Source organism: Styela clava, chromosome 6, assembly GCF_964204865.1.
Source record: "Styela clava chromosome 6, kaStyClav1.hap1.2, whole genome shotgun sequence".
NCBI lineage: Eukaryota > Metazoa > Chordata > Ascidiacea > Stolidobranchia > Styelidae > Styela > Styela clava.
The window spans coordinates 11,360,550-11,378,369 of record NC_135255.1 but is presented as its reverse complement, the minus strand read 5'-3'; the positions used below and the strand labels follow the sequence as shown (position 1 = coordinate 11,378,369).

The window sequence follows — 17,820 nt, the reverse complement described above, 5'->3', positions numbered from 1 at the left end:
ACAGTAAAACTAATCCCATACCCGACACTTGGAATGGTAACCGGACGAGAGGCCGTGGTTCGCCATATGGATAAGCCGTCTTATCGGCTTTCCTCTCCACCGGGATAAATATGTAAATCCTATCCTAGTCTGCAAGTACCATCACTTTTGAAGTAGCCCCGTCTGATAAAACAAACAAATATAAAACTGACGCACTGTTCTCCGCAACGAGCGTCCCCTAAAACAGCACAAAAAACGTAGCTGGCAGCATCAGTCAAAGGTCATGAAAGTTGGTAATTATTTGTTTCTGCTTGGATAGGGCGTCTTTTGGGTATCCAGGTCGCCTCTACTTACTTTGATGTGAACTTGTTTTAACGAATATTGTTTGATTTATATATTACTGCAATTTATGTATTACTGTAAGACTTACCGATCAAGATCGATAAGTAATGACCGTATTTAGATCTTTAGTGAACAAAAAAAAGATGGCGGCGATTCGAAATTTTCGTCAGGACCGATTCCATAAATTTACTATTCGATTCAAAATGCCCAACCCTATTCACTTTTAACAATATCAAGCATCAATTAAATATAAAGTGCATACCAAGATTTATCACCAACATAAAATTTTTTCTATTTTTCCAACTCATGCTTTGCTTTCAAGCATAAACTCCAGGAGTTTTATGCAATTCCACCCACTCCCCATTTTGTCAACCCTACAAACTAAAATATAAGTCCGACTTTTGTTCTGAATACAACTTGGAGTGTTCTGTCAGATGAAAGATTAAATTATCATCAAAAACAGTTTCAAAATACGGATCGGGAAAGGAACATTTCTAAAGTTTCGTGTGACATATAACCAGCGGAGTAGCTAGGTGGGGGCAAAGGGGGCAGCCGCACTGGGAAGCACGATTTAGTGGCGAGTTCGTTGGTCAGTTAGATGGTTGAAATAATAAAAATACAAATATTCCACTCTTACTTGATCATTGATTGATCCATACTCGTGTATAACAACATCTATAATTTGTTTATCCCTCTTTTTTTTATTTTGAAGTTAGGAATGAGGGACAATATTATTAGAAACTCGCCCTGGTTAGCATAAAAGTTTGGCACGTCCTACCATGCAACGCAAGTTTTTCTCTCAGGTGCATTTGTATTCCAGCATGTATTTTAATATAAGGCTTTCAATACCTGTCTTGGTGAATGCAAGATACAAGACCCTTATTCTGATTTCAATAACTGACGCAAATATTTTATGTGATGTCTTGGGTTTTACCAAATCAACAGTAGACAGAAATATTACAGTTTATTATACGGCAAAGTAAGACGTCAGTATAACACAGCTTAACGCTAGACAGTTTCAACACAAGGATGAATAACAAGCACGCAGACAGGTAAAAGCAAGGAGCAATTACGAGAAAACAATTATGACATCATAATCACAAATCTAGTCTGTGTTAAAAACAACAAGCTATGACGTAATACACAACATTTTACAAAATTGAAAATTCGTTGAATAATATTTTTTTAAATTCCAAGCAGTATGTGGCTAAATGCATGTAGGCCTGATGTTTTTTTAATTAGGTTGTTCAAATAAACCGTATATATTTACGAATGAACTGTTATCAGGCTGTAGGCATTCCTTTATGAATTCTACGATCTCTTAGCGAAACAAGAAAGCTATGCTCAAATATATGATCACGTAGACCAGATCGAAGCAGTCTTTGACGTTACCGCGACCGTACCCTCTCAAAAAACTTCAAATTTTCAGTCGCAAGAATTTTCACAAGCAACTGTCACGCTTGGCGAATTAAAAACCGTGTTCCCATAAATAAAAAGTAATACAGAGCAATTTTGGATGAAATATTAAATCTCATAAGATTCATAGAAAATTTAGGAATGAACAAAAGTAATAGCTTTCTGGTGAAAATATCAATCCTCAACCACTGAAAATTTAAAGCAATTGGTCCAGTATTCGAAGAGAAAAGCGATTTTTTAATAATGAAGACGAAAATTATCAAGAATAACAACATAATATTGAAACAATCCATAGGTCTACTCGCGTGTCCAATAAGGAGACTAAATTACTTTGCCAAAATTAATAATGGTAAAATGAATTGTCAATCCTGACTGTGCCCAATGAACTGCTCCTAATGAGACCACGCATTGTGCCCAACGCGCTGCTCCTAATGCGGCCTCACTGTGCGTGATGCCTGGATCCAAATGCGCTGCGCGTAATGAGACTTCTAGGCTACCAACCCCTTTCCATTCCTAACGCTTAGCACGATCGTACGAAATTTTGGCTTCAAACATGCTGAGATCCGATCTACATTAAAAAAAATTCAACCTACTTGTTTCTAAACTCGCCAAGACAATCTTAAACTATTGAGGTTCACGAAACGCTCGTATCACATGTTGTAGTCAGCGAATGCGCAGTTTGATAGGCTAGTTAGTGCAGTGTTCTTCAATCTTTCTTATCGTGGTATACCTTTTATTTTTCAAGAACTTTGTATACCTTACAAATACCAATGCTTATTTAAGGTTTAGATAAACATTAAATTTTAAGCACTCATTGTACTGCAATTTTATCATGCAATCTAATAGGCTAGTGTCCGCAAGTTATAAATTTGACTGACGGCCTTAGCGTCAATGGAATAAATTTCAACGTAAATCAAATGAGGTGCATGGCAGCTGAAATCACCAACCCCGACACGTGACCGCATTATCCATAATATTCTATATAATTTGTGATGTAACAATGTGCCCGCGTCGATTCTGCATAAAAGGCATTTTATATTTCATGTGCTCCGCGTTTACATTGTTGTCTCCGCTTGAATATTTTGTAATTTATTATATTAGAGTTAAGAATCCCTGACTTAGGCTGTACATCCTTGGTATATATACACTTGAGTATACCGTATACCCGATTGAAAAGCACAGTTCCCTTCAACCAATCACAACAAATGTATTTGTTGTTTAGGAACAAACAAAACTAACGAAAGGGTTATTCGAATTCTCCAGTGCACAAAGTGACTTATGGAATCATTGGTTTAAATTTCCTTTAATTTTTAGGATGGGAAAATTGTCAATGTCAATCCTCAAATAATGATTTGATGGTTTACTATGTCTTTTGCAAATACTTTAAATTAGTTTGCCGCAATTATTTTATCACTGTTTATTCATAAAAGTTTGATTCATTTTAATTTAAATATGTTGGCCTATGTCCTTTCAAGTTTTTGCATGGCTTGGAATCAACTCTCAAAATCTCGCTCTCAAAAAGCTGGTGTTAATAGCCATGTCATTCTTGTTTATTTCGTAACATTGGCCAATCAGCAAGATGCAAAAAAGGGACGTAATAATGGGCCTTTTCGCATCCGCTCAGACACTTTTGTCACCCTGAGAGATTTTCAGTGGTGGTTGTAAACAATACTTCGTTTTTTGCGATCTTAAATGCTATTCGTTAGTTTTTAGTTGTGTTTGGGAAATTTAAGTATGAATCAAATAGGTCAATCATCATTTCCCTCCTTAGGAGTTGTAGTTTTAATGGTAGTAATGAAAAATAAGTCTGGAAAGAGCTGTCGCACCAAGGTGTCTCACAAGCTGAATCCTAACCGGTAGACCAGAGCTTCCCAAACTAGGGGCCGCGGCCCTCGAAGGGGCCGCGAAACGAATTTTAGGGGCCGCAAAGAGAACATCAAATTTACACAAAGTACTCTATCTGTTGTACTTTTAAAATTCAGGTTCAGTCTCATTTTCGGATTTTGCATTCATTTTCTCATTGCATATTTCATTTTCTCATTATTGCAAATTATGTGTTTATGAATCAAATTCATTTTACCATTCTATGTTGTTCACTTTCTGTTACGTGGGGTCTATTGTTGCGTAACAGAAGAGCTGCAATTTTGTAGGCTGCACTTTATTCATTTGCTGAACCGAGATTATCGAACATGGGTGATTTTTTAGCATATTAAGAAAAAACCAGGCAGGGATAAGAAATAAAAGTTAATCTTTGCTTTTATTCATTAGGCCTACATGTTTATAAAACTCAAAAGGCATAAAGTACACATTAACGATGACAAAATTGTGTTTTATTTCGAGGCAGCGTATTTTTCGTGTAGGTGCGCCGCGATCTAGGGATGCGGTGTATTCCACCATATCCAAAAATACCCCTCTAGTAGAAGAGCCAGCCCGTTCATCGTGCCCACGGAGGGACAGCTCGTGACAACCAATGAACTTCAAAACATCTATCAATCGACCGATAACATGGCGGTTTTTCTCGACGTTTTGGTTGTGCCGACGAATAGAAACCGCGCGTCCTTCATCCAACTGTACTGCAATATTAACATTTCCGAATGTTCGGTATTTTACTGCATTGTCCAGATGCTCCATAGAAGATTGATGATCCCTGGCACGCTCGGAAAGATCTTTAAAACCAAATTTACACCAACGTGAGTCACGGGCGGTAGCAAAAAGTAGGCAATAAAAACAAAAAAGTGCATTTTTGTCCTCGCTGTAACACAACCATTCGTGTTTTTTATACCAAGTTTCTGCGCAGAATGTACGCCGACGCTTTCCTCCGTCATGGGATTGTTCCAGTGAACAATTTTTTGGTTGATAAGGCCCAAGACGTTGTACCTCTACTTTTTGTTCCAGCGGCAGCTGCGAAAACGGAGTGCGAAGTAGTGCATCAACCTTATTCATTATGAGGTCTAAGAGGAAACTATCAACTCTTCAAGCAACCAACGAACGAGAAGGAATGCGTGAATATGTCAACACGTTGTTGTAAGAAACGTCGGCATTGTGTCGTCATAATTTCGGGGCTAGCCCCGATGATTTAATAAAAGAAACAGAAAACAAACGAGACAAACGCGGAGAGTGGAACATAAAAGAGAGAATACGATATACAATGAGCAACCGGGGCAAAATCGGCGTCGCCCCGTCGACGTTCGGCGAAGGCTTTGCGAGCAAAAAATGAACCATGTTGGGAGAATATGGCTAGTGTAGACAGTCTGTGCAACCGATATTGAGGTATTTTTCAAATATTTTTTATTATACCGAAAAAACAACCGGGGCATTGCCCCGGTTGGCCCTATTGACGCGCCGCCACTGGGTGGAATACACCGCATCCCTAGATACAGTATTGAGAGATCATCTTGATTAGAGATGTACCGATACCACTTTTGTCGCCGATACCGATACCGATCCGATACCAGCTAAAAACGCCGATACCGATACCGATACGCCGATACTACAAAAAGGCCGATATTACCGATATTCCGATACCGATACTATGTAAATATTACTTAATTAGGTGTGTTGTGTAGGGCAGACGGGTTAAAACAATGGTCTCTGAGCGTTGTTCATAGTACACAATATTTGAAATCGAAAAAAAAGATATATATGTCGCATAATATGAAATTAATGATTGGTATCCATATGCTTTAACTGATTAAGATACATTGTACAGTAACGCTAGTAATCTCGGTGTTCAATTGAAACTCATAAGCCGGGATGTCCAATATGAATTTAATGTTAATATCGCGACCTTCAAAAATCGTTATTCGTGTTTAAAAGAATATCGAATATCACCCACACATTCTAGAGCCGCCGTCCTACGATCAAATTAAAAGCATTTTTCAAATATTTCATTTCGTCGCTAATCGTAATCGTCGACGCAATAAGTAAGTCAAAGCCAACATGAAAGAATATCAATCAGCACCGACCAAAAGAAGGCCTACCTATAACCGTCGAGGACGTTTTTTTACTTTACTATTTTATAATATTATACAATTGCATTCATATATTTTGTGATAGTCTAGGGCTAGGCGGTCATGTCAATATATCTATATATACCTGCGTAGAGGGATAATTGTGTCGGAATTTAGTTTATTGATGTCGACGGACTAAATGACACTCGTACTTGACGACAAACAGTCAAAATTTATACCCGTGCCAAAAGTCCATGTGCCGTTAATAAGGACCCCAATTCCACTGTATGATTTAAAACTGGGCGTCTAATTGCTTTTTGTTATGTGCCGTGTTGATATATTTCTTCATAATTACTATGTAATATTAAAAATTTCAATATAAAAATTTGACAGCGAAAATAGCCAAATTAGTTGAGATATTTGGCTGATAAATAGCTAAAAACACGTGAATCCTATTCTCTCGCGGGGGTGGGGACATGTATGGCTCATAGCTCTCGATCTCTCCAGACAAAAAATAAATTAAAAAGTAGTATTCCAACTTATCTTTAAAACATTCTCGACCATATCAAAAAGGTAAATATATCGGAAATATCGGTCTTAATCTCACCGATACCGATACATGGCCGATACCGTAAAAATGGCCGATATTGCCGATACCCGATACCGATACATCGGTACATCTCTAATCTTGATGCCGCAACTGTTACACAAGGGACATCTTCTAAGGATATCCAAAATGATTTGCTCGACTCAATGTATAAAATTTATTTGCAACATTTGGCTCTGGAAATTGAGAATTGCCAGTTCCTTTCGATTCAGTCTGACGAGACAACTGACATCACGTGCGTTTCCCAACTGGCTGTGATTTTTCGGTTTGTGAAAGATGGTAAACCTACCGAGAGATTTCACAACTTTGTACCAATCGTTGATCGCACGGCTTGCGGGATATCGGCTGTACTGAAAGAAGTGTTACAGCTTACAACGCGAAGTCAAAATTGATAGCTCAAACTTATGACGGCGCGGCAGTCATGAGTGGGTCGAAACATGGTGTTCAAGTTTATATAAAAGAAGATTTTCCTCATGCGCATTTTTTACATTGTTATGCACACCAATTTAACCTCGTTATTAAAAATATGTGTCTTGATACCCCTCTCGTACGTATATTTTTTGCAAATGTTTCGGGGTTTTCTTCATTTTTTCCGTTTCGCCGAACCGCTCTGACCTCCTTCACCAGATATGTAGCCGCCGTCTCCCAGCTTGTGCACCAACACGTTGGAACTTCCGATCACGCGTGGTGCAGGGCGTGTCCGAAATTAGGTCTGAGGACTCTGAGCTCATTGAGTGTTTCAATGGCATTCAGAGCTCTCCGGTTTGGGACGAACGCTCTGTGAGGGAGGCGGCAGGTCTAAAGCGTCTGCTAGAAAATGGTGAGTTTTCATTTTTTCTCGCTTTTTTCTCCACAATATTCTATCACGTGGATGTATCATACGGCGCATTGCAGTCAAGGCTAATGGATGGAGCGTCTGTGCAGTCGTGTATTTCAGACTTCTGCGATGCTGTATCTCGTATCCGGGAAAAAAAATACGACGACACATGGAGTGCTTCTTTACGCCGCGGGCAAACAACGCAGCGTTTGATTTTGTCTGCAAAGGAATGCTGTGACATTCTGGTGAATCAAATAGGCGATCGTCTGCGCACTGAACACCTTGCCGCGTTCTCTTTGATGAACCCCAAAAATTTTTCAAAATTTGCACGTCAATTTCCCATCCATTTGTTGGCTACTGTCTCCAATTTTAGCCCACGATAAACGTGGGTAAATTGGAAAATGAATTGCGATGTATATACACCAATCAAACTTTTTTGAACATCACATCAACTTGCGTGCTCTATGGGTTCCTCATAGATAACACTCTAGTAACTAACTTTGCGGCGTCTGCAAAATTTGTGGACATCATTTTGCCGACGCCTATTTCTTCCGCCGACGCAGAGCGAACATTCAGCACGCTGAAGCGTATTAAAACGTATCTCAGAAACACAATGAAGCAAGATAGATTAAATTCCTTGGCTGTTTTATCCATTCACAGAGACGTTATTTCTGGGATGCATGACTTTAATCAGCGCGTTATTGAGCATTTTGCTTCCAAGAAACCGCGGCGTGTTGCATATATGTTCAAGCAGTAGAAGTCTAGCAGCATATATATCTATGAGTGAGCGACGCATGTCCTTATCTTTGCATTACCTTTCCTTTCTTCATAGTAACGTTTTAAACCTTATTTTAGGTTTTGTCTGCTCTCCCGAAGTTTTTGTTAATATGTCATTGTATTTATCTGGGTAAATATTGCCTTTCCTTTGATGTCTATATTTATTAATCCCTTGACTTGGACCGGTTTTAAATACACTGCCTTATCGTTAAAAAATGTCGCTTTTGCCGATGGAATGGTTTTTATACTCATAAAATGATGGGAGAACTTACAGCGCTCATCCTGTCCCCGTAGATGGGGGTGACTTGGTCCCGCAGTAGGTTTTTATACTCATAAAATGATGGGAGAACTTACAGCGCTCATCCTGTCCCCGTAGATGGGGGTGACTTGGTCCTGCAGTAGCTTGCCCCGGTTGTCAAAATGACCACGCGCCGCCACTGGTATATGGTATGCTAAATATGGTGAAGAAGCATTCGATAGTTAGTGTAGAAAAGTGATGAAATACTGGGGCAAAAAATAAGAAATTATTGACAGAAACAGAACTATCGTTTCACATTCTATGCTATATAATTCTTTCCGAATGCTATGGTTTTCACTTCAAACGAAGCTGTGTACAAGTAGCCATTTCTAGGTAAAAAGCTTCTAAAGTTGGGTGGCGACCGTAATTCGTCTGGTTCGACATTGCCTACCCACCCATGTGTGCAGTTGATTTGTAACTTTAACCACTGTATGTTGTGAAGCATTTGAGAGTTTGTGTGGTAATAAATTTCTCCGCAAAACTTGTTTTCAATGCACCAATTTGTATCACTTTTTTTGTGTGGTATGAAGGGATTTTCTTTCATTCAGATGAGATATAGCTAGCTTATTGATTCTGTATCAGAGTATTTTTTTTGCTGTAACAATTCGCTGCATCCTAGAACAATTACAACTTGCTATTGATGTATAAGTGTATTTTTTTGATAGAAGGTTATATATATGGCACACCTATGCTGCAAAATTCATTAGATCTTAAAGTAAGAACGATGCATAATAATTATAAATCAGAAATAATTTTAATGGCCTGGGTATATGCTATAGAAATTTCATTGTGTGATAGTAGAACATTATACAACATACAAAAAAAAGTCATTCAATTGCAGCAGTGAAAAACTCAGCAACATAATTTTTCTGGCAGTGGTAGTAAGGCATCAAATATATAAAAGTATACCAACAAGACATAATTTGAGCGTACAGTGGCAATATGGAAGCATTAAACAAATTGCTAGACAAAAAGGCTCTCTAATCCCTAAGATTATGATCTACACATGTAATGAAATTGTTTGCTATGTTGTTGTATGAAGTGTAAAACTAATGGATATGAAAATTCAAAATATGCATGCATTGTATACAAAATTACTATGTGTGGATATTAGGTAATCATTTCAATATCTACGACGAATTGACTGCTATTTACGTACAGTTATAGCATTCGTCCATAGTGCCACAACAAATTGCAACATTTTGGCGTTGCTAGTTTAATATTTACATTATATTGTGTATCATATATAATAGCATGGCTACACGAGGCAGGGCTGGCATTAATATGCATAAGCATTGGAAGCTATAATATTGAGTTAGAGATTTCCTACAAGAATTTAAAATAAATTAATTGCATCATCTCATAGCTCCTCTTTTTTTGATTTAGGTTTTGCTTTCTTTCTATGACATGAACATTTTTTGTCAGGCTGTTTCACCATTTCCATCTTCTTCAAAACTTTAACTGGTCTCGTCTGTCGTTTTGCGTACTCATTGAAAGCAACAACGTAGTAACATAAGATTCTATCGGGAGTCAAAATTTCTCTTGCTAGTTTTGTAGCTGCTTGTTGTATTTTCCGAGCTTCATCATCATGTTCACGAGCCCATTTAATTTTTTCAATGACATCCGATAAGTCTCTTTTTAGAGGCACAAAATGAACCCAAGGTTTCAAGTCTTTATAGAAATGCTCGTAATACTCAGATTCCTGCTTGAAAACTAATCCATCTCCGACCAGCAAATAAGGAAGTCGATACGCAGCAACAGTGCCATCAACATTAAGCTGATACTTGTGTTTAAAGAATTCAAAAAACGATACATGTTTCACTTTTTTGCCATATTTTTCTTCATCTTGTTTGAAGAAAAAATAATTAGTAATTGCAACATCGAGCAAATCCGGATTTGCTAAACTCATTGCGGCAAGATCAAGTCGTTCTTGTCTACTATCTCGACCTCTGAAAAATCCTTTATTTGATTTTTTCTCCCAGTTTGGACCAGTGTTGGCTTGAACTGAGAATATGTCTAGACTTACTCTGCCAAGCATTTCAAATACTGATTGCGTAATATCATAAGTAGGCAGTACTATGTCTAATGTTTTGTCTGAACCACACCATGAAAATATGGGATGAGCTTGTTCCTTTGAACCTCTCTCAAGAGGCCAGTCTCCTAAATTTATTAAAAACTCAACATCCGGAAGCTTCAACTTTTTAGTCAATGATAATAGAGTTGCATCCATGAACATTTTGAAATCTGTGTATTTTCCATGGCATTGTCTATAAATTTTGTTACTTTTAACAACATAATGGCAAAAGGAGTGATGTACACCAAACTTCGGAATTCCCTTTTTCACAAGATCGTCAAGGTCAATTTTTTCAAAGATTTCAAGATCTCTTTCAACCTGATCAAAGGTTGCAGGGCATTTTAGTGCCTCTGTCCACTTTTTAAGAGGCATGGGACAGTAGCACTCATCTCCATATACATTGATAAGTTTGTACGGTGATTTAGCAACATGTTTACTCTGATACTTCAATGACATTTCAATGTCCCCACCAAAGTCATATAGACGAAAACGTGCAATATAAGTTCCATTGTGTAAGTTTAAAACTTGTCTCCACGCTCTGATATTTTGCCCATTTTTTGTGACAGTTAATGAAAACGCTCCATCTCCAAGGTCTTTTGTGATTGGTTTTCCTTTACTATCATGAGGATGAATATATACATACCGCACTGGCAAAGTGGCATCATCCACTATGCCAGGTCCAGATACAATTGTCTTTGACAGGTCAACCTTAGCAGATAAACAGCACCTGAAAATGCTGCAGGCTAATGAAAGCAATACCACCCATAATCCATTGTTCAGTATAGTACTTCCTCTCCGCAACATTTTATTTGAGTTAAGACCTAAGGAAAGCAAGATGTACAGATGATAAATGAAACAAAAGCATTTACACGTTTTAAAAAAGTGCACACTGCATCTGCAATAATTACTTACACTGTTGAAATCTTTAAAAAAATTTTAATCAAAAATGCCTCATCAATCACACATTTTGTTTGCAATCTAAACATACCCTACCACCAGTGAATGCAATTCAGACTGATGAAATCAAATAATAATAATAAACTTTATGGAATACAACATTCTGTACTTATAACTGGGTAATGGTTCCTTTTCAAAAACTATAAAAAGTCCGATTCTAACCCTTTATTAAAAACCAACCAGACCAACTGTTATGACTAACATCTGAGGGCACTATCAAAACAAGTACAACAATGGGGAATGTGAAAGTGAGCTATACAGGACTTCATTCATTTAGGTGGTCAAACTGATAAAGCTAGCAAACTGATGAAGCACAAACGAATACAATCACGAAAGTCAAGATAGGTAAATAATAGGAAAGAAACAAATAGCTTGAATAATCTTGCCTGGTAGTAGTAATAAAATTGAAACTGAAACTCGTATTAAAATCAATGTATTTATACACAAAAAATATTAGTGCTTCATTATAAATTTATGCCTGTAGGTTTCAACAAATGAAATTGCAAGCTCATACTTTGATGAAGTGAACCATATTAAATGTAAATTTAACGTGCTGCCATAATAATAATTATAGGCCGTAATTAGGCCCAGTCAGGGAAAATATTTACAAAGTTCTGGGAAAGCAAGCATTTTAATGTTCAATATTAATAATAAGGAAACAAATATGCCAGACTTAATTTAATTAACTGGTCTTTTATCAACTTATTTTTAAATTAATCAATATGACATCACATTTTTGTTTCTTTTGCATTAAAATTTTCAAAATGAATGATTCTAGTCAATGCTAACTCAAACAAAGTGTAACATAAATCTTGGCCATCGGGCGCTAGGCGAGAATTCAATTTAAAATATACCCATGATTAAAGGGTAACATATTTTGTAACCAAAACAAAACCGTAATCAGTAAAAACTTGAAAATGTTATAAACTTCATTCAAAATACAGAAAAGTGTCATTTTCAATATTATTTAGATTATTGCTGCACACTTACCAAGAATACATGCGGACTACTAAGATAAATCTCTATGCAAAAAGTAACAGACAGTTTACAGATAGACATAAAACTACATGACTTGGAAATTTCAATCACTGATCTGCTATTATACAAAGATGTAACCATAACCTCAAATTTTCAACTATTTTTTACTTTAAAAAAGTTAACTATGAGTTTCCATGAACATACAACTCGAAAGGAGTACTGAATACCGATTTTTATATTATACACCAGAATGAAAAAGCCTTGTAATTTCTGATTAACCCTTTTACTGACATTTCAGTTCAAATCTGAAACTTAACATGCACATAGTAGGTAATTTCTAAAAAATTAGAATTCCTAAAAATACAATTAATATATACATAGCAAAATAAAAAACAAGCAGTTTGGCAAATAAAATCATTTTGGTAAAATGGTCAAAAAACCAGCAAAATGAAATATCATAACTATTTATCTTACGCATTAAAACTTTAAAAGGGAGAACAATTATTGGGTCATTCTGGAAGTATCTACAAAGATCACACCTCTCGTTCTTGGTATCACAAATATTTAATAATCAATTTGAAATTCTGCACAAATAATTTTTTTTAGATAAATTCAATCCATGACTTATGTTAATACACACCAGTATTGGTAATTTGATAATGATGACATCAGAACCTGACATATGAAAAATACACTTATATAATACATTATTCCAAGATATAGCTATTCAGAAATATGATGAAAAACACTCAAGTAAAGAAATGTTTTCATCATTAATGGCATTGATACACTCTCCAGCTTGGTGCGAACCTGCATAACTGGGTGTCAGGCTTAATATTTTCAAGGCAGGATGATTTCGATTGCTAAAATCTGGGTTAAAACAATTTGAATATCTTGGATTTTGTTCAAGCTGCTTGGATTTACCTATGCTTGGTAATACATTTCATTTACAGAAGCTACACTGCATTAGTATGAGAGTTTAACCTTTTCCTTTTCTGAACAAAATTTGATGTAAGTATATTAAAATAGTTCACTTTAATCTCATGATAAAGAGATGGACATGATTAAGGGTAGAAACAGATTTTAAAAGAATAAAATAAAAATATAAAATACAATGCTAGAAAGCCCAATAACTATCAATTAGTAAGTGCTTTGTTAGTTTTCATATATCCAGTTACTAGTTGATTGTGAAAATTACCACATCATCATGACTAGGTGATTAATATTTATACAATTTTTACATAGAATGTATTGGATTCACCATTCAGGTCTATGATTGCGAGAAAGGTGTGAACATATTCAACTCTGTGAATTCTTCTTGGTTATAAGCATTTGGTCCTTGTTCCAGCATAGACATCATGGTCTCGGACTGTGGATATGCTTCTGTTGGCCGACCATCTGCAACATACCCACCAATTGGGGGTGATGCTTGATACGATGCATTTGTATACATCCCCCCATGTTGTTGTTGAGGGGCAACTGGCGCTTGGTATCGATCCAAAAGTGCTTGAGAATACTGAGAACTGACGGGATCCGCTGCGCCGACTCCTACGGGATTCCAACCTGGCTGAGCTATCGGTACAGTCGTGGGACTAAACTGACTTGGAATTTGTGCTGAAGCAGTTGCAATATTTTGTGGTGGATAATTGAGAGTTGTTGTAGGTGATTGAACATCTGGAGATTGGGTAGGCTTGTTTCCATATTGCTGATCACTCCTTACATGTCCATATCCACCTGGCATTCCTTTTTGGTCCTGAACTTGGTCCTCTTGTAGTGAAGTTGGAGCGCTTTGTTGTTGCGACTGATTTTGTTTCATTAGCGAATTCGTACAGACAATATACTCAACTTCATTGTTGTAAGGATTTTGGAAAGTAAACGTACTGGTGCGCATCCAAATATATTCACCATTTTGAGCCCTGAATCTATATACCATTGAAAATACCTGTCCACGTAACAGCATCACCTGTTTGAAACTTTCTTGAGCTTGTTCTGCATCGTCGGGATGGTAGAAATCTACAGGCCTCTTTCCGAGCAAGTCTTGTGGTTGATATCCAAGTATGCTCGTCACTCGCATATCAACAAACGTATATACATTGTCAAAATTGTGTCGGGAAACAAATTCAGTTGCATCACTTGTAGGATTGAGATCTCCGAACGTGGGGTGACTTGTTATCTGAAGTCTTGCAATTGCAACCAGACAATAGTCTGTATTGCCGTTGGAGTTCTGACCAGCCATATCTTCCAACACATCCGGCTGTGCATCGGCTCCAGTATATCCAGATGGAGGCCAAGGTTTTATATAACCAGTAACATGCGTAACTGTATGCATATCTTCACCATCGCCAGTATGGCCGAGAGTATTTCTGGCACGCTGATATCTTGGACCATTGGTATTAACTTGTACTTTGCCACATCTCATGCGACAAATGAAAGCACGACGAGATCCGTTGCACATTCGTACTGAACTTTGTTGTCCCTCCTTTTTGACAGTACCAGTTTTCAAGTCAAGCATACGGCCGGTATTCTGTGTATCGTTGAGATTCAATTGCTCTTGCACTTTGGCAACATCCTGTGGATGAATTAGATCATACAAACTGTGGCCAAGCCAATCAGAATGAGCTTGACTGAGAACTGATGTAACAGTATCAGACACATAGATTACTTGGCCAGTTTCGCAAGATGCAACAAAGAGAAAGCCATCTGCAGACTCAAGGACCAGATGCTTCAATTCTTGGTCAGTTAAAAATGCTGGTTTGTATGCGCTATCCAGTCCTCCACCAGCCATTCCCACCCTCAACTGCTTCATATGAGAAACTGCCATGCGAAGTATAGTCAGTTTGTCTGGTTTTCTTGCCAATGCACTACAACTAGGTACCATGTCCGATAGTTCAGTGATATATGCGGTCATTTTATTGCGCCTACGTCTTTCAATTTCTGAATGATTTTCTCTTGCAAACCGCTCTTTGTCAGCTTGTGACATATCATCCATATTTTGATCTTTTCCGGGATCCATAATGCTGATTAAATAATTTCTAAATACTGAAAAATATCAGAAAAGAAATTTGATGAAGAACTCATTTTGTTTTATCAAATTTTATGGCACTATAGCGGGTAATTTCAATAAACTGATAAATGCAAATATCTAATCAAACTTGGAAAAGCTAGCTTTCATACATACAGACATACTTTAAAATAGTTGTTTCCATATCATGAGTCGAAATGATGAATAAACGTTGTGTGTGAACCTTTAATAATGCCTAACTTAGTGGGATAGCCTACTTAATTTGTGAGACAATGGTTTTGCGGTTTTGTCAGAATCACGGAGTTTTTCGGTCTCAAGCAAGCCAGTCTGGATTTCATGGACTTTTTCCGCGAGAAATCGGTTGTGCAATCACGGATACAGGCGTGCAAACCCAGAAATCAAAATTAAGTACAGAAGTATGAGTGAAATGTTGGTATTATATTTAAAGTATTATAATACAGTAATATTTCAGTACCGTACCGGTATTTTAAATCATCAAATTACTATATATGCGGGCTCAACGGGCTAACCGTTAGGAATACGCTCGCCACCGCACCTCTAATTACTCTGCGTGGGTTCGAATCCCATGCAGGGATGGTTATGTGCGAGAGGATTGCTGGACTCCTCGCCGTCGTTGGGTGGTTCACGGCTTCCTCCACCACCAAGTCCATGCTTCCGAAAACAAACAATACAGTAAAACTAATCCCATAACCGACTTGGAATGGTACCACCGGACGAGAGGCCGTGGTTCGCCATATGGATAGGCCGTCTTATCGGCTTTCCTCTCCCCCGGGATAAATATGTAAATCCTATCCTATCCTATCCCTACTAGTTTATACTTAAAAATTGAACGCATAATGCTTTTCATTTTATCTATTTCATCATATTTTACTGAATTCCGATATTCCCAAATTGCTGATTTTCCACATATTATTGTGATCACGATAAACAGAGCGATCAGGCGATCACGATAAACAGACAAACCAGAACTTCTTCCCGAATTTGCGTTGTTTTAATGTGACGTCAACGAATTCAAGCATAAATTTGTTAGCCTGACCTTTGATCTGTATTAACTGGATGTTTTCCCTAGTATGCCCGTTGTTTATTTCCGTAGCAATTTTCAATATGTTAACGATGATGTGTCTATTTTGGATATAAGCAATAAATACGTTTTCATAACATAATATAGGCTAAGTACCAAATCACAGAGAATTCATTGCCGGGTTCAAAGGTCGTTCCGCAGGAAAAAAAGAGATCATAATATTTCTCGGGCATCAATTTCCGGTAGATAAAATCTAAAATTCAAGTACCGGAGTGTACATATGTCTGTAGAGCAGGAGAAGATTATCGGATTGTTATTCAGTAATGCTTTGAAAATTTATAGTTTTCATACCCATTATCTGAAATTTATTTAGATTGTAAAAATACAGTTATAAAAAAATATGTGTATGTCTGTTGTGTTATGATGAAAATTATGATATATCAGATAAAATTGTTGTTGTATTATTTCATGTCTAACTTTTCTTTTTTCCTCTCCCATTTTCTATTCCTAAAATATGTGATATATTAATATATAATCTACTATGGATATCGAATATCGGATTTAAACCTTATACCATAGACAATGAACTATTGACTGTATAATTTACATATAACTATTAATTTGTGTATATCGATCGAACACGATATGCTGAAAAACAACTCAATGTAATCAATTTGACGATATTATGGAATAATTTGGTCTTTATGTATTGTTTCATTTTATTTTTTTGATAATTAAAAAAAAAATCCCGCCATTTTTCTGATATCAGAAAAAAAAGAAACGATTTCCGTGTTTACATCTGTAATAACGACCAATCAGCTAAAAGTAAACAATGGTAATTTTTGCAGCCGCTCACACACTTAATTTATTTGACCCAGACAGATATTCAAGCATGGCTATAAACATTGCCTCGTGGCCATGTTCGTGGTTTTGCGTGTTATTTGTGAGGTTTCAGTTTTTTTTATTTTTCAAAAATTAGCTGTAATTGAAGTAATATAACTCACTATGTCTTCTGATGGAATTTAGTTCAGTGGCAATTATCAAAAATTAGTCCCGTAAAATCTGCGATCGACTATACTAATTTCAGCTATCAGTACCTGTGAGCGATACCTGGTTGTATATTTTAATAAAAATGATGGTTTTGACCATGTAACTAAGTTTGTGAGTGCCAACTCTCCAGAACACTGGCAAAATAAGCATTCGAAAGTTTGGAGTAGTTTTAGAGAGAATTTTTCTGGTATTAAGGGTCGGGGAAACATCCAGGTGTTTTATAGCTAAATCTAAATATTTTGTATAAGATCTAGATGTGAAATTTGGAGTCTAGATGTTATAAAGTCTAGATACTTTTTCAACGTCCTAGATACCTTCACAGATTATGATGTTGCTACCGTGTGTATTGAATTAGAAGACTCAGATTCCGGATTTGTGGTTTATTATGAGGCAACTTCACAGTTAAAACAGCACAAAGCAGAGAACACAGGAAAACACGTCCGCCCGCCAGTGCGGCAGCAGGAAAAGAAACGGGAAGCTCTTTTTTCTCACGACTCGATGGTAATCGGAG

At 37.0% G+C, this 17,820-nt stretch overlaps 2 protein-coding genes across 2 annotated transcripts; both read right to left on the bottom strand.

The window, feature by feature from the left end:
- Nucleotides 1-8,821: 8,821 nt before the first annotated feature.
- Nucleotides 8,822-11,067, bottom strand: LOC120331483 (protein O-glucosyltransferase 2-like). The gene has a single exon (XM_039398568.2). The coding sequence runs from the start codon at nt 11,062-11,064 to the stop codon at nt 9,547-9,549; it is 1,518 nt and encodes a 505-aa protein (XP_039254502.2). The 5' UTR covers nt 11,065-11,067; the 3' UTR covers nt 8,822-9,546.
- A 14-nt stretch (nt 11,068-11,081) lies between these two features.
- Nucleotides 11,082-15,241, bottom strand: LOC120331479 (aryl hydrocarbon receptor nuclear translocator 2-like). Its single transcript, XM_039398563.2, has one exon. It carries the CDS (start codon nt 15,206-15,208, stop codon nt 13,466-13,468), a length of 1,743 nt encoding a protein of 580 aa, XP_039254497.1. The 5' UTR covers nt 15,209-15,241; the 3' UTR covers nt 11,082-13,465.
- Between the last annotated feature and the right edge of the window lie 2,579 nt (nt 15,242-17,820).